At 38.5% G+C, this 22,473-nt stretch overlaps 1 protein-coding gene across 2 annotated transcripts in view; it reads right to left on the reverse strand.

Annotated features, from left to right (window-relative positions):
- Positions 1–22,473, reverse strand: part of LOC126480793 (zinc transporter 5-like) — a 258,821-nt gene that overhangs the window by 197,967 nt on the left and 38,381 nt on the right. Inside the window, exon 2 of one of the 2 annotated variants that reach the window (XM_050104107.1) lies at positions 6,047–8,697. The exons of the other annotated variant lie outside the window; for it this stretch is intronic. Within the exon in view, the coding sequence (XP_049960064.1) occupies positions 6,846–8,675 (1,830 nt within the window). The 5' untranslated portion in view covers positions 8,676–8,697 and the 3' untranslated portion in view covers positions 6,047–6,845. Of the gene's footprint in view, positions 1–6,046; positions 8,698–22,473 lie in introns of those variants that run through there. 2 annotated transcript variants of the gene reach the window in all.

Genomic DNA, 22,473 nt, shown 5'->3' on the forward strand with positions numbered 1-22,473 from the left:
ATTGCAAATTTTATAATGAGATAAAAATTCGAAAATGTGAAAAACATATTTTTTCCGTTCTAACTCCCCTTAACATGTTTTTTAATTACATGCAGTGAAAGATTTGGGACTGATTTTTATCGCCTCTCAATCTGTTGTTTTGCACAACAGTGAAATGTATGAGTAATTGCTTAACATGGCAATAGACTGTATCAGTAAGTTACAAGTGAAGCGAAGCAGTCAATTTGCTGATCAGTATGTTAATGCCCAGCTCATACTAAGTTTTGACATGACACCACAGAATTGGTAGAAACAGTTCATTTTGTTGTACTACATAAATCCAAATCAATCAATCTAATATCCTCATGTAGGCACAGACTTGAGCAATGACTTCTTTTGTGTTCAAGTGGCACTTCATGGCCTCCAAGTTGTAGCTAGGCAAGAAACAAAATATGAGGGCCCTTGGCTGGCACACTCAGACAGCTGTAGCAGAACAGAGATCATTATTGATGTTTACAGGGTAGGAATATCTGTGGAATAAGCATTCAATATTCAGAACAGAATTTCTGTCACCAACACACACAGCCTACAAAATCACATGACTCTGTGGTAAGAAAAGTAAGCATTCCTGTCCTGCAGTGTGAAAAGTAACTTGCTCTTTTCACGTGCTTTGGTTTGGATTTGTAACAGTAACAATTATTCACAATTGCTGTTACTGACAAATAGATGCGTAAAATAGTTTGAGAGTTATATGAAAGTTTCAATCATAGCACAATACATAAACAAAGAGCATTATACCAAAAGTCATATACGATAGTTACAAATTGACGCTGGCAACACGTGCAGAGCACTATGCACACTCCGCAAATATTCACACAATATGGTGCTGCTACTGTGGAGGCATAATAAGTCGAAAAGCTGCTGCAGGCCTACACAGTACAACACTTTGAAACTGGATCCACCTTGTGGAATAATCGGGTCTACTGCCGGATGTTTGCATCGCTCTGGCTAACATTTCGGCCATGTAACTCATTGCATTCAAGGTAACGCGTTACGTGGCCGAAATATTGTGCCAGAGTGACACAAACATCCGGCAGTAGACCCGATTATTCCACATGTCAAGATCGAGCTGGGAAAGCCTGAAGAGTTGGATCCACCGTGTTAGATGCCTCAAAACACAAGCAGACTATGGTTTATGAGTTCTTCCCGTTTTTCATTTCTGTTGTGTGCACAGAACAGTTGTTTTAAATAGAAAATGTTACAGTCGTCTTTTTAATAACACAAGATCAGGAAGGCATTTTCAGTTTTCTGGTCTTAAATGCTCATTTAACACACACACACACACACACACACACACACACACACACACACACACACACAGAGATATATATATATATATATATATATATATATATATATATATATATATATATATTTCATGTTGTAAAAATATTCCAACTTTAAAAACATATGTTCATTGCAACATACGTGAGCTTGCAACAGAGAAAGTGATTTATTAATATTTTTTTTTTTTCAATTGATGTTTTGAGTTATGTTTTCATTTTCAGTCGTAAGTGATGACTGACTAATTACTGGCTACCTATAGTTTATCCTAAAATGGAGTTGCACTATCATCACTTTCATGGCTATTTTCAAACACTTTTATTCATTTTGAGCTTACTTTTAACATTTTTGTTGCTTTAGTCATAAAATTTCCACATAGTGAGGGTCCAGCAGTGAATTCAGTCTCCACCTGAGCCTATCCTTTCAACCACCACCGTTTAAACCACTCTACTAATTTTCTATGCAATGTAATTTTTCTTCCACATGTTGAAACATGCAATACCTCTCTTTTTGGCAAACATTCCACATCAGTTAACTGAAATTGTTTTAATGTTCTGGATATACTTTCTTTCACATTTACATAATATCTCATTTCCTATGTTGTTAATAACCTTGCTTGACACACACACTTGATAATGAACACACCATCTGTAAGTCAGGAAAATGAACTATGGCATGTGTTGTGTGTCAGCTATGTTGATGCCCTGGACCTATACAAATCTTTCAAATGCAAACTCACAGCACTGTTATCAGATTCTTTTATTTGTAGATGACTGCATGTCAGAAATGGATACATAAATTCATTTATCCAGTCTTTTGTTTTCCACAGGCAGTTGGTGCTGTGGGAGTAACAAAATTAAGGGTAAGAGAGATAGTCAACTTGGTAATTGGAGGACTGTAGACAGACTTTATACAATAATAAATTAAACTCAGATTACAGTGATCACAGCACAAAATGTAATTCGTCCCTTTGGTAACCCACTGGGCTACTATCTAGATGTCACACACAGCCGACATCTCTGTCATTGGCCATTGTATCATGAATGGCACATATGATGTGACAGATATTCTGTGCCCACTACTGCAAAACGTGACCACCACCAGGCACACACACCATGACTGATGACTGTGCGGCACTAGGGAAAGCGAATAACTTTATGATGCCCATTACACTAAAGAAACCAGTACACCCTTGCTGCTTTTGTGCGCAATCCATGCCTCTTGCACCGTGGGATGCCATGAAGAATGAGCTAGATAGATTGACAGCATTGGATATCATTGACCCTCTGTCTGCAAGTGAATTGGCAATGCCTTTGGCTATAGTGGGAACACATGTGTAGAGACTTAAAGGTTACAGTCAATTCCCAGTCCAACATCGACCTATATCCCATTCCAAAACCAGATGAGCTTTTCTGTGCACTTTTGGGATGCCAGTATTTTTCAAAGGTTGATCTCTCTTAAGCTTGCTTACAACTACCTATGGATGAGGAATCACAGTCAATCATATTTCACAGGTTCCTTGAGCAACTGTTGGAGGATGTTCTGGGCTGCATAAATTATCTAAAAGACAGTCTGGTGACAATGGCCACAATGGAAAAACACTGAGTAAAACCACAGTGGCTGTTCCATGTCAAGTACACAGGCCTCAAATGTAATCTCGAAAAATCTCTCTCTCTCTCTCTTTTTTTTTTCTTTTTCAACAGATGATTGAATATCTAGGACACATCATTTCTCGCAGAGGTCTTAAGCCTACACAGAAGCTGGTTGAAGCTGTCATTGTGCCACCTTGAATTTAAACGAGCTCCAGTCCTTCTTGGGAAAAGTGACTTAGTGCAGAAAATTTATCCCAGGCGTTGCATAGAATGTGCACTCACTCAACAACCTGCGGAAGAAGGGTGTACCTTTTGCATGGTCTTAAAACAGGCATTGAAGACTCTGAAGCACGCTCTCCTATTGACACCATTTTTTGCCACATTTCAACTGGGCAAACATCTTGTGGTGGCGGTGCACAGCTCTGAACAGTGCCTGGGTGCCATGCTGGCACATAGAGATGCTGACAGGTCTAAAGATCCAATCACATTTGCTTCAAATATACTTAATGCCACACTGAAAAGGTTCTTGGAAATTGAAAAAAAGGTCCTTAAGATCATCTTTGCACTAAATAAATTGCATGTATTTCTATACGGAGCGGAGTTTCACCTTGTTACAGATCATAAGCCATTGCTCTCTCTCTCTCTCTCTCTCTCTCTCTCTCTCTCTTCAGCCCCGTAGCAAAGCTATCTGAAAGGACTGATCACTGACTCCAGCACTGGGTACTCTTCCTCTGGAAGTAAAATCATGAAATTCACTTTCTCAATACCACTAAGCATGCCACCACGGATGCCCTGTTCTGTCTTCTGATGGACTCCGACTTCGAGTTAGATCAAGATGAGATCTTTTGCTTCCAGCTGGACGAAGAGGCTCAACAGATGGCAGACATGTTTCCTGTCATGGGGGCCTGTGTGGTTGTGGCCAAGGCCAAGGTCACCATCTTACAACACATACGGTGCTACACAAAACAGGACTGGCTGGACCGCATTCCTAGTCAGGACTTCAACCTGGAGCAGCATTATTTCCACCTCCACCACCAGCTAATCCTGTGGACGGAGTTATCCTACTAACCACAGATCATGGCCTTCCCACCTCCCCATGAACCTCTGCGTCTGATAATCTTATGGCTCTTGCACCGCAATCATAGAGGTGTCTCGTGAACTAAACTGCTCACCTGGTGCCGTGTGTACTGGCTGGGCATAGACTGGCAGGTTGAACAACTTGCCTGCAACTGCCGTCAATGTGAACAACACCAAGTAGCTCCCCACTGAACATTCTCACCCTGGCTGATGCCCTCATGCCCATGAGAGTGGGTTTTGTTGACTTTGTGAGCCCCTCCCTGGATACTACCTGGATGGTTGTCCTCAATGTGTACTCCAACTTTCCATACATGGTCAACTATCAGTCCATGAGTACGGAGGCTATGGTTGCAGAGTTCAGTAGAATTTTCACTACTGATGGACTTCCCCTCATGATGGTGTTGGACAATGGACTTCAATTTTCTTCCAAGGTTTTTGGCAGGTCCTGCCACAGAAATGGCATTCAACGGAAGCTGTCTCCATCGTTCTGCCCCTAATGACATGGTGAGGCGAAAGACTCATATGAACATTTCAAAACACAGGTGAAGAAATATGTGGCCGAAAGTCCTATGGGTGAAACACTAACACTTTTTTTTTAGTTCCTACAGGTTGATAGGGGAGAAGAATCCAGTAGAACTTATTCCTGTTCTTCAGCCCCGCATACTGCTCCAGCTCATGCTGTTAACACCTGTGAGGCCATCTGCAGTGCTGTATCCATGCTTCCAGCTGGGCAAATGTGTGTGGGGCCGGGGCTTTGGACACCAGGACGAGTGATGTCTGATGGTTGCCCAGCAGCAGCAGTAACACCACACATTCATTCGGCCATGGGGGACTGGACAGTGACATGCCATCACAATCAGCTCCGCATGTGTCCAGGGACCCATCCACTATGGCTTCTGGGCTCCTCCAGTGCAGAGACACTACCTTTAGTTTCTCTTCTGCCAAACCCTTTACTATCTCTCCTGCCCTATGGTCCTCAGCCCTGTTTGTCAATCATGGCCATGCTCTCATCTCCATCTCTTTATAGGCTGCCTGAGACAGACCGGATGTTGGCACGATATCAGACTGCAGTACCGATCCTGTCCCCACTACTGCAGCAGCTCCATTCTGTGCCAGGACCTACAGTGGACATGGAGATGCCTCCACTATCAGCATTGGAGACACCAAGACATTGACTGCACTGCTAGGTAGGGCCTCCTGGCCATATACTCCTGTCCATATCAATTGGGAGCTGGTAAAACTGAGGAGACCATCCACTGCTCCCAAAAAAATCGGCCTGGTTCCAAGTACTGCCCAGGTGCTATCCCTGATGGAAGTCAATGCACCGAAACACAGCTTGTTGCTTCCCCATGAAAGGAGAGATGTGGTAACCCACTGGGGGTACCATCTAGACATTGAGCACCAACCAACATCTCCAAGATTGGCCATTGGTACGTGACTGGCAAATACAACATCAGCTGCTGCTACACAACTGGCACATGAATGTGACAACAGTTCCATATCCCTTATATAATCTCTTTCACTTTTACAAGTATAAATTTCTAACTGGTCTTGAGTAAAAACTAAAATCTGGCAAGGCACGTCAGCAGGCTGCTGCCTTTCAGAAGCACTGTAAGCAGGAGAAGGGGAATGGTCAATGGCAATGCCTATGTTCTATTCCTGCCTCTGATTGGCTGAAAGGCCTATATTTTAAACAATTTCATGAAGCAGTGGGGAGGTCACAAAGTCTGAGGTTGGCCTTCAGCCCTCATGAGGTTGAGGTGACAAGCTGTAGGCCCTCTGCAGTGGAGTTCACGGTTTTAATGTAGTTATCATTTCACAGTTCTCCCGTGTTGGGCTGACTGTTCCTGGTACTAACATGGGTCCCAATTCTCTAAACAGAAATATCGCAGAGATGAACTAATGCCAATGTTGCCTGCCAACTTTTCTTAATTGAGAACTAGAAAATATTATGTATAGATATCATGTCATTTTGATGTATCTGAAAAGGGTTCATAAACAGCAAAAAAAGTTTAACTATGTACACACAACATTTAATGAAATTTATACATGCCTAAAATATTGCACTTTCTTCTCTGTGTTTACATTTGCAGTAACTTTCTAAATAATATATACACCAAGCAAATAAACAATGAACATAATACTGGGAGGCCAAATTAACAGTTTGCAAAATACATTCTGCTAAGACAGATAACATATATAAAAAAGTCTTAACTTATGTTTCAGTAAAATAGTTGTAGAAATAACACAGATGCACACATCATTAGCTACTTAAATACACCAACAGTGTTCCAGAAGGAAAACGTCCACTATAAGCACAGCTCCACGTCATTTCATAATTTGTTTCACAATGCAACTTCATGTACCGCCAGAGCTCTGAATTACGTTTACATAAGCTACTAAGCAACAAAAAGAAGTACAAAAGAAAGTTCTCCTTTTACTATAAAAACTACCAAACACTTTGTAAGTTCATCTTAATCACACAGCTCGTTGTAGTATAGCTGTTACGAATCTAACTTTTTTGTTTTGTTTTACATACAAACTATTTCCAACGCTCAGTCACACTTAGCTTAATGTGTCTGACTTTACAAACAGGCAGTCTCTCTCAAATCTATTCAACAACCGCACCTCTGCCACACAAACTGGCAAATATTAATCAAAATAATTAGGTACTTTTTTCAATAAATGAATAGCGTTAGGTGTTAGCAGCTCTACAGCTCAAAATTTTTTCATTGTCACACTGACAAAAAACTTCCAATCACTATCCTTTAAATATAAACAAAAATAATGTGTCAATAAATTATAGGCCTAAAAATGTGCATCAAACCAGCAAGCCTCGAGAGAACACCCTTATCAAGAAGCTTCTACAGTTGAATGTTTTTGGCTTCCCTTTCCCCCAGCAGCCAGCAAAGCTTCAACAAAATTTTGAACATTGGTTTCTTTCTCCAAATTCTCTGTTAGCATTACACCATACACTTTGGATACTTCACCATTAACATCATCTGCATATTCCATAATTCTGACATTCTCTTCACCAATAGAAACAACCAGTTTATCTGCTACACTGCCGTCAGAACACTGTTCATTTACTATGTATTGTCCTGTGGAATCACTATGCATGAATTCCAAAACATCACTTGTGTTAATGTGAAATAAATTCTGTATTTTTATTGATTCTGCTTTTACAGTTTTTGTTGGTTCTAAAGACTCTGTACTCACGCCATTTCCATCCAACTGAATCACTACTGTACCCATTGCATCACTATCAGTGTGGTGTTCATTTGGGACAAAGGAATGCCTGTCACTGACTGAAGGTATACTGATGACACCTGGAGCAATATTTTTGTATACCGTACTCTTTCTTTCAGTTCCTACAGTAATCTTGGCAACAGTAGCAGTCCTATCATTTTTAACAAACAACTTTTGATTTTGATTATTGTTATGTTCCACAGGTTCAGCACGCAAATTCTCTTCGGTGGGATCATCTACAGAATTCTCACTTTCTGCAAGCAGCGCACCAGTTAAAGCATGGAGCCGCTCATTTTCATCATCACCATTGTTATTATCTGGAGTGCATTTCTCAGGTTTCTGGTTTGCATGATTTGGATGAATGATGCGCACATGGTTCTCCCAGTATTCACGTTTCCCAAATTTAAATCCACATACTTCACAAGCATAAAACAACCTCTTATCATGATTCATCAGATGCCAACGCAGATTTTTCTTGTCTCCAAAGCATCTGTGACATTTGCTACATTTGTAGGGCTTTTGCTTATTGTGCACTATCCTGACATGACGTTCTACATCACCCTTCCGTGTAAACTTAGCATCACACATATCACAGCTGAAAGGTTTAACACCTGTATGAGTTCTTACATGTTGCCTATAAGATGAGGGCTTAAGTAATTTATGACATTCCTCACATTCAATCTTGTCATCTGAACCTAGCTGACTTAATTTCTGAATTGTTTCTTCAGTCAACTGACCCCGCCTGTATCTTCTCTTAACCTTCTGGGACACTAACCTCTTTTCTATTTCATCAATGTCTACTAAATCTCCAGTATCTCCTGTCATTTGCACCACAAGTGTTTCATGGTCAGACTCCATATGTGCAGGCTCCCCAGCTAAATTCTCCTTTTCCATTTCAGGTGCTGAAGTAACTTCTTCCTCCTGTAAACAACTGATTTGTTCTGATGACAATATGGCTTCTAGTTTCACATGCTTTCCTCCATGCTCTTCTTCACACTTTTCAACAACACTTAGTGGCAAGATTACTTGATCTTTGCAAATATCTCTACTGGTGCTACCACAAGGATTAAACTCTTTTGAACAACTGACAATTTCTTCTTTGAACTCACTTTCTGTAATGCTTCCATCAGAGACTACAATATTCATATCGAGATCTAATACCTCCACCTTCCTAGGTCTCCCACGGGACCGTTTACCTTGTAAAATATTATGTCTTGAGCCACTTATATTACAAAGCTTATCAGTTCTGTCAAAAAGCAAAATGTCATTCTGAGTTTCAGCTTTTCCAGCCTCCATTTCTTGCCCGTGTAGATTTGGTTCCAAAGGTACACCTATTTTTGAAAAGTAATACTCAAAATCTTCATCCCATCTCTTCTTAGCCACTTTTCTACGAAGGTCATAGCCACCACTTGATCTTTTCTGTCTCCCACTCATGGTTGCAGCAGCACTTCACAACCTACAAAGAAAGAGAGTTGATTCAGTGATTGTTGCGAACAAGTTATCTCAGTTTGAAGCAAATGCTCAGAGCAACAGTGAAGAAGACTAATGACACTACTAGTATAACAATATGTAAATGTCAATAAAAAAGCAGGCACACAAAAACCACACTCATTCCTAAAAACTGAATCAACTCCCTTTCTACAACAGTTTTAGGGTAACAGAGGACGCGAATGTGTAAGCACAAAGTATGCAATCATCATAAAGAAACAGCTAAAATAACTATTTAAATGGAACTTCTAAAAATACACTTAAATGCAATTGCAAGAGCTGCAGAGCTCAACTTACTTTAGAGATAAAGCAATGAAAATTTAATACCATACACCATACAAAGACAACAATTATTTTGGATTCTAGATTGGATAGTAAAATTAATCTGTGTGTGTGTGTGTGTGTGTGTGTGTGTGTGTGTGTGTGTGTGTGTGTGTGTGAATCCCAAAAGACAGTCGCCATAACATTTCTGGCCGAAGGAATGGTCTTCGCCTTTTTTTTGTGCAGAGTCTCCCTTGGTAACCCATTGTTTAGATTGTTATTTGGTCTCAGGAGTATAGTAAAGTATCCATGTTTCAACCACAGTGATGAAACGACACTTAAAGTCCTGCAGATTCTTCCTGAACAGCTGCAAACCATCCTTGCAACACTTCACATGACACAGTTTTTGGTCAAGCGTGAACAATCACGGAACCCATCTTGCGGATGGCTCTCTCATATCCAAATGTTTATGCGAAATATTATGTACCCATTCATTCGAGATGCCCACAGCACTAGCAATCTCATGCACCTTAACTCTTCTGTCTTCCATCACCATATCATGGATTTTATCAACGATTTCTGGAGTTGTAACCTCCTCAGGGCATCCAGAACGTCCAGTGTCACTTGTGTCCATATGGCCACTCTAAAAATTTTGAAACCACTTAGAAACTGTTCTAATTGAAGGTGCAGAGTCACCGTAATGTTTATCAAGCTTCTCTTTAGTTTCCTGAGGCGTTTTGCTTTTCATAAAGTAATGTTTAATCACCACACGAAATTCTTTCTCGCCCATTTTTTGACAATCACTCGACTTTCTTGAGTCACACGAATGCCAAATACAAAGAAATAGACAAATATGGCTGAAACTTGGTGTGCATTATTTGAAAAGATGCTACTAACTAAGCATGACCTTGATACGCGCCGGTGGTGCCATCTCTCGGACTTTGCAGTGAGTTTTCAAACACCCCTCATAGTGTGTTAAAACCTTAGTGGTAAACTACTGAAACATTTGTAATGAATTGCCAGAGTTTGAAGAGCTGCTAAAAAGCAGTGGAGGTCATATAATACTAGATACAAACAGTTAGTTAAAACTCCAATTGACTGCAGGATAATAGGAAAAGGAGATGGTGTTTATGTTGTACTAAACAAGGAACACAAATCCACCTAGGCAGAGATTGTTTTGGCAAGACTCAGTATAAAGTATGGGTATAAACTTATAACTGAATTTCTCTTTCGACCACCACACTTGCCACCACATGTAATCAAAAGCTTTAAAGAAAACTTAAGTTTGTTAGTATGTCAGTTCCCCAGTCATACTGTCATCCTCAGAGGAGACTTCGATCATCCATCAACCAACCAGAATAATTACCATTCTGAAAATGGTGGGCAAGACAAGACATCGTGAGAAACATTGCTAATTGCATTCTATGAAAACTAACTTGAAGCCCACTTATGATGGAAATATACGGCATCTAATGAGAACAAATAAACCTGGTCCCTTGAGAATATCCACACTGAAACTTGTATCAATGACCATGAGGCAGTTGGACACTGATCATCTCAGTACATAGAGATGAAAATGGGATGGAGCAAAGACGGGACTGTGTGGAGGATGATCAATGACAGTGAACCCAATGCGCCGGACTATTGTGGAGGTCGCAGTGCTCATATATGGCTTCATATTACACACCACCATGTTACATGCTATAATTCAGAGTCTTGTAGTGGCAGAGGGCTGCAAATAATGTGGACATGAAGAATAAACATATAGGTGTTAATAAATTTGTTTTATTTACATTTTAAGAGTTTTCATGAAAAGATGTTACTTGTCAGCATATCCTCATAGATAAAGAGATAGTAATGCTTTGTCTCATCATGTATTGATCTGATATGTATCAAGTAGAACAGCTTATGATGGGAAGGAGTCTTCATGTACAGTCACTATAAACCAACCTCTAAAGGAAACAGTGGCCACTGCATAGTAGGTGTACAACAAAGCATGGGGCTATAGATAGAAAGACCCTGCAATGTGTTTGGCTCTGAAGAGGGCAATGTATGAAACCTTTAATGACTATCACAGCAGAATATTATCAAAACTCAAAGAAAATCTGATGATATGTAAAGTCCAGACACTCGTGGCTGAGGCAGGAACTGAATGAGAGGATAGCAAAGCAAAGGCAGAAATTCCTTTATAACGGAAAATCCAGGAGTACTGCCCTAGCTTAATTCTTGCACCACAGCAAAGATGGCTGATACAGATATAAGTATCAAAAATTCTGAAACACAGTTGAAACTGCTAAAACTGAATGAAGTTCTAGGGCCCAATGAACTCCCTACCAGATTTTACACCGAAATTGTGACTGCCGTAACCCCTCTACTTCGCTGTAATATATCACAGAGCCCATAAACAAAATGTCAAGCACAGTAGTTGGAAGAAAGGACAGCTCGCCCTGTCTACAACAAAGGTAGCAGAAGTGATTCACAAAACCAGCATACAATATCCCTGAGATCTGTTTGTTGTACAATCTTGGATATATTCTGAGCTTGAACATAATGAGGGGCCTTGATCAATATACCTTCCTCCATACTAATCAGTTTAGATTCCAAAAATATCGGTCACGTGAAACTCAATTCACACTTTTCACACATTAAATACATTACATCTTGAAAGCTACAGATCAAGGCAGTCAGGTAGGTACATATTTCTTGATTTCCAAAAATTGTTTAACCCAGTATCACCCCTAAATTCTAAAAGTACAATTTTAAGGGGTATCAAGCAAAGATTTCTTCACAGAAAGGTCATAGGATGTTATTCTGCATGGAATATCATTGACAGAACTACAAGTAATTTTGTGTGTGCCACAGTCGAGCATTGATAAGATTTCAAAGTGGGTCACAGCTTACAAACTTACTTTATATGTTCACAAATGAAAAATTGTGCTTTTCATTGAAACAAAAAAAGACTATTGTATCAATGTGTCACAACTGAAATAGGTTAACTCATACAAGTACCTGGTGGAACAATTTGTAGTATATAAAATAGAATGATCACTGAGGCTCAGTAACAGGGAAATCAGGTGCAAGACAAGTAGAATACTAGCAAAACTGATACAGCAACAAAGGAGATTGTTTCAAAAATGGTTCAAATGGCTCTGAGCACTATGGGACTTAACATCTATGGTCATCAGTCCCCTAGAACTTAGAACTACTTAAACCTAACTAACCTAAGGACATCACACAACACCCAGTCATGGAGACTGTTTGCAAATTATTCACGTGACCCATATTGTTCAAGTGTATGGGCTCCATCCAAATAGGGCTAGCAGGTATATCAAACATAGCAAAAGTGGTTACGCTGGCAAAACTGAACAGGCAGATGCATCAAGACACATACATACTATTCCAAGAAAGTCTACTTAATAAAGTTTCACAAGAGGGATCTAGGAATATACTCTTGCACGCGAACGCGCACGCTCACACAACTTGGAACTGCAAATCCAAGGTCTGTTCAAAAAATTCCCGAACTTTGTTCGCAAAATTTTTCTACACTTACGTTTTACTTATTGTGCATGGTCTTCTTCGAAATACTCTCCTCCACAATTCATACACCGCTCTCAACACCGTTTCCCCTTCCAGAAGCAGTCTTGGTACACTTTTTGCTGGGTCCACAGGGGCCAGGTCTGGAGAGTTCAGAGGATGAGACAGCACAGCGATTTCATTTTTTGTGTAATAGTCACGCACCAACAGAGATGAATATGTGGGTGCATTATCTTGATGCAAGAGCCATAAACTGTTTCACCACTTTTCATGCTGTTTCCTTCTCATATTTTCTTGCAGGCATTGCAACAGGTCCCAATAGTACCATCGATTAACAGTTCATCCCTGTGGCATGAATTCATCATGAACTAATCCTTCAAAGTAAAAGCACTTTCCTGACCCATCATGGAGACTGAACCCTGGTCTCAACATCATAACTGTAAACCCACATCTCATCACCAGTTATGCTTCTCTTAAGGAACATCTCATTCTTATTTGTGCGATCCAAAAGCTTTTCACAGATTGTGAGCCGAAGATCTTTCTGGTCTTTACTCACAAACCGTGTATCGAACCTGGCATCAACGCGATGCATTCCAAGATGCTGAGTCATGATTTCATGACACGATCCAACTGAAATGTTACGTTCTTCTGCAATCACTTGGACAGTCAGTCTTCGATCGGCATGCGCAATTTCACTGACATCCCTGAGATGAGCGTTGTTGGTAGACGTCGAAGGGCACCCTGAATGAGGGTCATCTTGAACTTCTTTCTGGTCATTTTTAAACCATGTGAACCATTCCTAACACTGAGTACGGCTTAAGCACACATAACCGTAGGCTTCCTACATTATTTGGTGTGTCTCTGTAGTGGTGTTCTTGAGTTTCACACAAAATTTAATGCAGACACGTTGCTCCTCTAACTCTGCCATCTCAAAATTCGCTAACTATGTGACACAGCATTCTACTCAATATAGCACTGAACAACAACAAACAAGCATACAACAATGAAACTTCCGGCAATTACACATGGAACACAGGTATGTGCAGGAATGCCAGCTGCATTTCATTCCAACACACCATTGGGGCAAAATTACGAATGTTCCAGAATTTTTTGAACAGACTTCATATAGCACCTCTCTTATTAAATAATACTATCAAAACACAAACAGAAAGGACAAACCATCTGAAAACTTGGATAAAACATGAATGTACTTCAAAATCAATTCTTCTGGAACCAGATGAATATTTCACAGATAAAAATTTAAATGTTTACTCCAACACACAAAATGGAGAACTTGCTGGCTACTGTCATAGTACAAAGTGTATGAGACTCCGTGGTAGACTGAATTCCTGATATTAGCCAGAGCTATCATACAGAGCAAGACCACAGTAACAAACATTGCAACATCACATCATGTATGAGAAAATCTAGGTAATATCTCAGTTTTTACTTTCTAACTGCATCATAAAGGAGAAAATAACAGCGGAGGATTCATACAGCAACCAGTTGTTGTTTGGCTAATCGCCAAAGTTATACTCAGCAGCAGCATGTAGCCACCCTCTATCGGTCTGCTGTTGTCGACTTCTCTGACATAAGATATTGATGTTGTTCTCTATTGTATATGCCCGACTTTCCATTGTATTTACATATCAGATGCAGCAGCCACAAACATCTTCACTGTAACGGTGACTAAATCTTGGGTTTTCATAATAATAAGTAATGTTGACTTTTTGCACAGTCGATCACTCTTCATTTGTTGCTGCATTATCAAAGACTAAATAGTTAATAACGTCTTCAGATGATAGATATTATTTCAACTTCCTATTTCCAATGTTACTACTTATCCACACTGTTTCTGATTTTGTATTATTTCTGTCTGATTGGAAATTAAATGTTAAATAGCTTTAAAGTCACAATTTACACTTTGTAATATTTCTCATCGTCCCCTACATTCCTCGGAGTATGGGACATCGGTATCGGCATCATCATCATCATCATCATCATCATCATCATCATCATCATCATCACCACCACCACCATAATCATCAAAATTTCATAATCGAACCTTCCGTAATCCAGAGATACAGTTTGCAGCTTGACTATGATTTTCATTGATTAATACATGCACTATTGTGGAAATCACTTTACTTTTTTATTAACAACATTTAATAATAATTAAATGATAGGAATGATTGCATTTTGTATATAAGAAAAAGGAGGGTTGACCCTACAATTACTCTCAGCAATTATGACAGCTAAAATGTCTGTGATTTTTATAGTTTGTCACTGAAAGATATTGTAGCAAGAACTATGGTCCATTACTATACTTCGATAGTCATTCAAAATTTGTATGCTTTTACTTTCACAAAGCTAAGTGTCCGATTCTATTTTTATATTCCATATAACGTCCCTTCGTATAGTGCACAGATCCTATTATCGGTTATTCGGCATGTAACAGAGTTCAATATTGAGCACTACTTTCTCTTGTGCACAGGGAAATGCTAGTTACATCACACACCACAGCCACATAGACTTATTCAGAGCACAGAAAAAAAAACAACTAGCAATACTCGTGCATGGCTTTTACAACAGAATATTGAAAGAAAAGTAGCCACATTAAACCCTCTTTGATTTCCCTGAAGGGCTACTTTGCTGCGGGTGTTATTCTGATGAGATATTATACATCATTAATTTTAATTACAACTTTCTCAATGCTATTAATCATTTCTGATATTATCAATCGCCTGTCCCCTATGTGACAATAAGCCTGATAATATTGTTCTCAATTAAAAGATTGGTTTTCTGCACTCTGAATAAGTCTACACAGCTGCGGCATGTGACATAACTGGCGTTACCGTGTGCATGAGAGAAAGTAGTGCTCAGTATTAAATTCTATTACATGCCAGATAACCGGTAATAGGATCTGTAGACTATACAAAGGGACGTTAAATTGAATATAAAAATGGAGTCGGACACTTAGCTTTCTAAAATTAAAAGCAAACGAAGTTTGAATGACTGTATCAAAGTACAGTAATGGGCCATAGTTCTGTTGCCGTAATTGCCGAGAGTAATCGTAGGATCAACCTTCCCTCCTCTATATATAAAACACAATCATTCATGATCACTTAATTATTGTTAAATGTTGTTAATAAAAAACTAAAGTGATTTCCACAATAGCGTGTGTATTAGTCAAAGATAAAATATTACGAAATGTAAACTATGACTTAAAAGCTATTTAACATTTCATTTCCAATCGGACAGAGATAACAAAAATCAGAAACAGTGCAGATAAGTAGAAATTTCAGAAATAGGAAGTTGAAATAATGTCTAATGTGCACAGAAGTTATTAACTATCTTGTCTTTGGTAATGCAGCAACAAATGAAGGGTGATCGACTGTGCAAAAAGTCAACAGTAATTATTATTATTATTATTATTATTATTATTACTTCTTTCCTTTCTCAGACATTATGTCTGGTTAAAAATGGAAAGTGACGCGGACCTTGATCAAGCATGACTTCCTTTATGTCAACTTCATCCTGATGCCACATGTCCTTGACTTCCTCAGCCAGTTGGATGTATTTTTCAATTTTTTCTCCTGTTTTCTTCTGTATATTTGATGTATTAGTTTGGATATTTCGATTAGTTGTGTTAATTTCTTCTTTTTATTGGTGAGTACGATGTCAGGTTTGTTATGTGGTGTTGCTTTATCTGTTACAATGGTTCTGTTCCAGTATAATTTGTATTCATCATTCTCCAGTACATTTTGTGGTGCATACTTGTATGTGGGAACCTATTGTTTTATTAACATCTTCAATTTTTTGGTCCTGTCCTCCTCAGTTGCGCGTAATACTACGGTATGTTGATGATTTTCACTTATGGACCGTCTGACGGCAACTGAATAAAACACAATTTTTGTGCCATACGCGTTTCGCCTTTATTTTCTGCAAGGCATCATCAGTGGCCTGTAATATGTACATATGTTAGCTATTTTATTTACATTTTGAACCTGTTGTACACGTTGACAGGGAATGCTTGACATAGCTGTATTGACATCTTCAATTTTTTGGTCCTGTCCTCCTCAGTTGCGCGTAATACTACGGTATGTTGATGATTTTCACTTATGGACCGCCTTGCAGAAAATAAAGGCGAAACGCGTATGGCACTAAAATTGTGTTTTATTCAGTTGCTGTCAGACGGTCCATAAGTGAAAATCATCAACATACCGTAGTATTACGCGCAACTGAGGAGGACAGGACCAAAAAATTGAAGATGTCAATACAGCTATGTCAAGCATTCCCTGTCAACGTGTACAACAGGTTCAAAATGTAAATAAAATAGCTAACATATGTACATATTACAGGCCACTGATGATGCCTTGCAGAAAATAAAGGCGAAACGCGTATGGCACTAAAATTGTGTTTTATTCAGTTGCTGTCAGACGGTCCATAAGTGAAAATCATCAACATACCGTAGTATTACGCGCAACTGAGGAGGACAGGGCCAAAAAATTGAAGATGTCAATACAGCTATGTCAAGCATTCCCTGTCAACGTGTACAACAGGTTCAAAATGTAAATAAAATAGCTAACATATGTACATATTACAGGCCACTGATGATGCCTTGCAGAAAATAAAGGCGAAACGCGTATGGCACTAAAATTGTGTTTTATTCAGTTGCTGTCAGACGGTCCATAAGTGAAAATCATCAACATACCGTAGTATTGTTTTATTAGTTTATATTGTATGGCAAGTTGTTGACGTATTATTTTTGCTACAGTGTCATGTCTTCTGGTGTATTCTGCATTTGCTAGTATTGTACATCTGCTTGTGATGTGATCTACTGTTTCTGTTTGTTGTTTGCAAAGTCTGCATTTATCTGTTGTGGTATTGGGATCTTTAATAATATGCTTGCTGTAATATCTGGTGTTTATTGTTTGATCCTGTATTGCAATCATGAATCTTTCCATCTCACTGTATATATTGCCTTTTCTTAGCCATGTGTTGGAAGCATCTTGATCGATGTGTGGCTGTGTTAGATGATATGGGTGCTTGCCATGTAGTGTTTTCTTTTTCCAATTTACTTTCTTTGTATCTGTTGATGTTATGTGATCTAAAGGGTTGTAGAAGTGGTTATGAAATTGCAATGGTGTAGCCGATGTATTTATATGAGTGATTGCTTTGTGTATTTTGCTAGTTTCTGCTCGTTCTATAAAGAATTTTCTTAAATTGTCTACCTGTCCATAATGTAGGTTTTTTATGTTGATAAATCCCCTTCTTCCTTCCTTTCTGCTTAATGTGAATCTTTCTGTTGCTGAATGTATGTGATGTATTCTATATTTGTGGCATTATGATCGTGTAAGTGTATTGAGTGCTTCTAGGTCTGTGTTACTCCATTTCACAACTCCAAATGAATAGGTCAATATCGGTATAGCATAAGTATTTATAGCTTTTGTCTTGTTTCTTGCTGTCAATTCTGTTTTCAGTATTTTTGTTAGTCTTTGTCTATATTTTTCTTTTAGTTCTTCTTTAATATTTGTATTATCTATTCCTATTTTTTGACTGTATCCTAGATATTTATAGGCATCTGTTTTTTCCATCGCTTCTATGCAGTCAGTGTGGTTATCCAATATGTAATCTTCTTGTTTAGTGTGTTTTCCCTTGACTATGCTATTTTTCTTACATTTGTCTGTTCCAAAAGCCATATTTATATCATTGCTGAATACTTCTGTTATCTTTAGTAATTGGTTGAGTTGTTGATTTGTTGCTGCCAGTAGTTTTAGATTATCCATGTATAGCAAATGTGTGACTTTGTATTGGTATGTTCCAGTAATATTATAGCCATAATTTGTTTTGTTTAGCATGTTGGATAGTGGGTTCAGAGCAAGGCAGAACCAGAAAGGACTTAATGAGTCTCCTTGGTATATTCAATGTTCGATCTGTATTGGCTGTGATGTTATATTATTTGAATGTGTTTGGATATTAAGTGTGGTTTTCCAATTTTTCATTACTATGTTTAGGAACTGTACCAATTTAGGATCTACTTTGTATATTTCCAATATCTGTAGTAACCATGAGTGGGGTACACTATCAAAAGCTTTTTGGTAATCAATGTATGCATAGTGTAGCGACCTTTGTTTAGTTTTAGATTGATATGTCACCTCTGCATCTATTATCAGTTGCTCTTTACATCTTCGTGCTCCTTTGCAACAATCATTTTGTTCTTCATTTATAATTTTGTTCTGTGTTGTATGTGTCATTAATTTCTGTGTAATGACTGAAGTTAATATTTTGTATATTGTTGGTAGGCATGTTATGGAGCGATATTTTGCTGGGTTTGCTGTGTCTGCTTGATCTTTAGGTTTCAGGTAAGTTATTCCTTGTGTAAGTGTATCAGGGAATGTGTATGGGTCTGAAATGTAACTGTTAAATAATTTATTTAGATGTGAATGTATTGAGGTGAACTTCTTTAGCCATAAATTTGATATTTTATCTTTTCCAGGACTTTCCAATTGTGCGTGGAATTAATTGCTCGGGTGACTTCATGTTGCAAAATTATCACTTCAGGCATTTGTGGTATCATCTTGTATGTATCTGTTTCTGCTTGTATCCACCGTGCATGTCTGCTATGTTGTACCGGGTTTGACCATATGTTGCTCCAGAAGTGTTCCATGTCTGTTATGTTTGGTGGATTGTCTATTTTAATGTGTGTGTTATCTATTGTCTGATAACATTTGTTTTGGTTTGTGTTGAATATTTGGTTTTGTTCCCTTCTATTTTCACTTTTTTTGTATCTTCTAAGTCGTTTGGTCAACATTTGTAATTTCTGCTTCTTTTCATCTAATTGCTCTATTGCTTCTTGTTGTGAGATTTTACCTAACCTTTTTCGTTTTTTGTCTGATATTTCATTTCTTATAAATTGTGTTAGCTGTCTGATGTCTTTTCTCAGCTTTTCTATTCTGATCTGTAGCCTGTGTTGCCATGCTGGTTTTGTGGGTTTCTTCTGTGTGTTGGTTGGTTCTGATTTCTGCCTAGTGTGTATATTTAGTGTAGTGAGTGCTCCTATATAAACCAGTAGTTGTAGCTCTTCCATAGTTTTGATTTCATTTATTTTGTTGTGTATGATTGTGTTGATAGTTGTTATTGTTGTTTCGACTTGTGAGTTATTTGGGGGTCTATGCAAGAATGGTCTAATGTCTGTATTTGTGTCTTTGTATTCTATATATGTCAGCTGAAATTTTTCTTCTACTTCTAACATGTGTGTCACTTCGTGTTCTTTTTGTGCTTGTTCTGGTGGCTGTCTTAAGATTTCGTTTTCCTCTGATTGTTTAATTGATGCATGTAGTTCTTAGTTTGTTTGCTCTGGGATGTTTGAGTCCATTACTGTATTTTCTTCTTCTTCTGATTGCACATTATTTTGTTCCGGTATTTGTTGTACTTGTTGTTTGATGTTTTCTAATTCTGACTGGGGTATCCTGTTATTTTTGATTATTACACAGATCTGATCAGCTAATCGTTGTTCTGTTAAAAATTATAATTCTGGGTATCTGGTAATAAATGTTGTGTATACTTGTGATCTGTATCCAGTTGTGTTGGTTCCTAAGTTTGTTGCTAGGTAATAACAGAACATGAGGTGTCGGGTAACTTCATCTGACCATCTCATCCTCTGTCTTTGTTTTCCGTCTAGAGTGGTTGCAGGAAGCATATCCTGCAAAACATCTCTATTTGGATTTAAATCATTTTCCGTGTGGCTAGCAGTGTCGTTACCATCGTGGACGGGCATAGGTTTAAGCGTCGTCCCCGACCATCACAGCATTTGTCCGAGGCTTCATTAGTTCTGTCCTGACCCAACTCACACTAAAAGGGGGGTTAGCCCTATTAGTGGTTTGTTCTTTTCGTCGCCTTTTACGACTGGCAGAACATACCGGAGGTCTATTCTTTTTTTCTTCTTCTTCTTCTTCTTATTCTTATTATTATTATTATTATTATTATTATTATTATCATCGATATCTTATGTCAGAGAAGTCGACAATAGCAAACTGACAGAGGGCAGCTAAAACCACCACCACCACCAACCAAGAACGCCTGCGGAAGGCAAGCCACACCTCAGTGTCCAATAAGAGGCTCTTGGCACACTAACTGCTACTTATTGGCAGTAATCATCAGCTGAAGATGTTGAACACATGTTCAGTGAAATATTGTTGAATTTATGCAATGTAATCACGCAGCAAACCAAAACCCATATGTGATCGTAGGGCATTGTGTATTAGGCTCTTTAAAGGTCCTTACTAAAATATGTGGAGGTGAGTGTGGTTAAAAAAGGGGTTAAAATTTTCTTTGTAAAGCTCAATCAGTCAAGTGTATGCACACACAATCTGCATGATAGAAGATAGACTATGTTAGATATTTAAAAAAAAACGGATATATCAATAACCTACAACAGAAATGTGTGCCCGTGAAATCACTTATGAAAAAATGAAAGAGTGACCCACTGTGCTACACATGAGATTTCTAACCTAACAGACTAACAACACTGGCAGAAAGTGCAAAATTTCTAAGCAGGCAAGGTTGTATCACAAACAGAAGGCTGTAAAAGCACGCATGACTAGAGAAGGATACATGCTGTCTGTAAAAAAAAAATGGGACTACTGGAGAAAAGAGAAGCATCTGTATGAATAGAAAGAGCTCAGATAAAAGCAAATACTAAGCAAAGAAAAGACTACTGAAAAGTGGACAGAATACATATAAGGGATGTACCAGGAAATGAACTTACCGTATTTATTCTAATCTAAGCCGCACTTTTTTTCTGGTTTTTGTCATCCAAAAAACCGCCTGAGGCTTAGAATTGAGTTAAAAGTAAGCGGAAGTTCTGAAAAATGTTGGTAGGTGCTGCTACAATTAACTTCTGCCATCAAATATATGTAGCGCTACACAGGCGTGCTTTGCACGCATTAAGATAAATACTGGTGCCAAAACCTCTGTGTCAGTAAATAAATTAAAAGAAAAGGTAGAAGAATGTAAACATTATGCCATGTATGCTACGGTGTTTGCTAAATCCTGTCTGCCTAATAAACTACGAAAATAGAGTGAGACAACAGCAAACGCGGAAGAATATACCGTACATATCATGTCAATGTTTATATTCATATTATTCTTATGCTGAATAGTGATACAGTCAGAAATGAAGCAAAGCAACTGACTAGATTTTTAAATCTAAGATGAATCTAATTTCAGTGCAGAATGTAATGTACTAAAGAGGCGTCTGCAAAGATTTTCAAACACAGAAAAATTTTTGCTCAACTTTCGTTCAGAACAAGTTCTATTGTACGCAGTCTATTATTTGGTTCTTGTTGACCATTATCAAAGAAAGCTGCAGTGTAAGTAACAACAAATAGCAGTCTTTCGCCACTGTTTCGCTTATGAGACAATTCCTCTCTGTTTTTTAATTGTAAGCCGCGGTAGTGCGCACAGAAGCAATCCATGCCGCGAGCGCGACAGGCTGTAAACACTCATTATCAGAGTGCGACAAACAACGCATAACACAGTACAATAATGCATTTTCAGCTTAGAGTGACGTAAACGCCTATGACAAAGAGAACGGCACTTATCAGATCAAAGCAAAATAAGCAATCGATTCAAACCAGACCAAGCACGTGAAAAAGGAAGGGTACCCGTATAAATTCGGACGGAGCGCCTGACACATAGCAATGGCTACTTGGTAAAGCTTAACTGTTAAGCTTACGACTCGAACCAAACTACTGTAGCTGTATCTTCATCCATTCGATGTATATCATGTTACAATGGACCAACTTTATTTCGATTTGGAGTTGCGGTCTAAAACTTTTCTGTCCCCTTGAATTTCGAGTCTCAAATTTCAGGTGCGGCTTAGATTCGGGAAAATTTTTTTTCCTTGATTTCGAGTCTCATTTTTCAGGTGCGGCTTAGATTCGAG

The sequence above is a fragment of the Schistocerca serialis genome, chromosome 5, assembly GCF_023864345.2.
Source record: "Schistocerca serialis cubense isolate TAMUIC-IGC-003099 chromosome 5, iqSchSeri2.2, whole genome shotgun sequence".
Taxonomy (NCBI): domain Eukaryota; kingdom Metazoa; phylum Arthropoda; class Insecta; order Orthoptera; family Acrididae; genus Schistocerca; species Schistocerca serialis.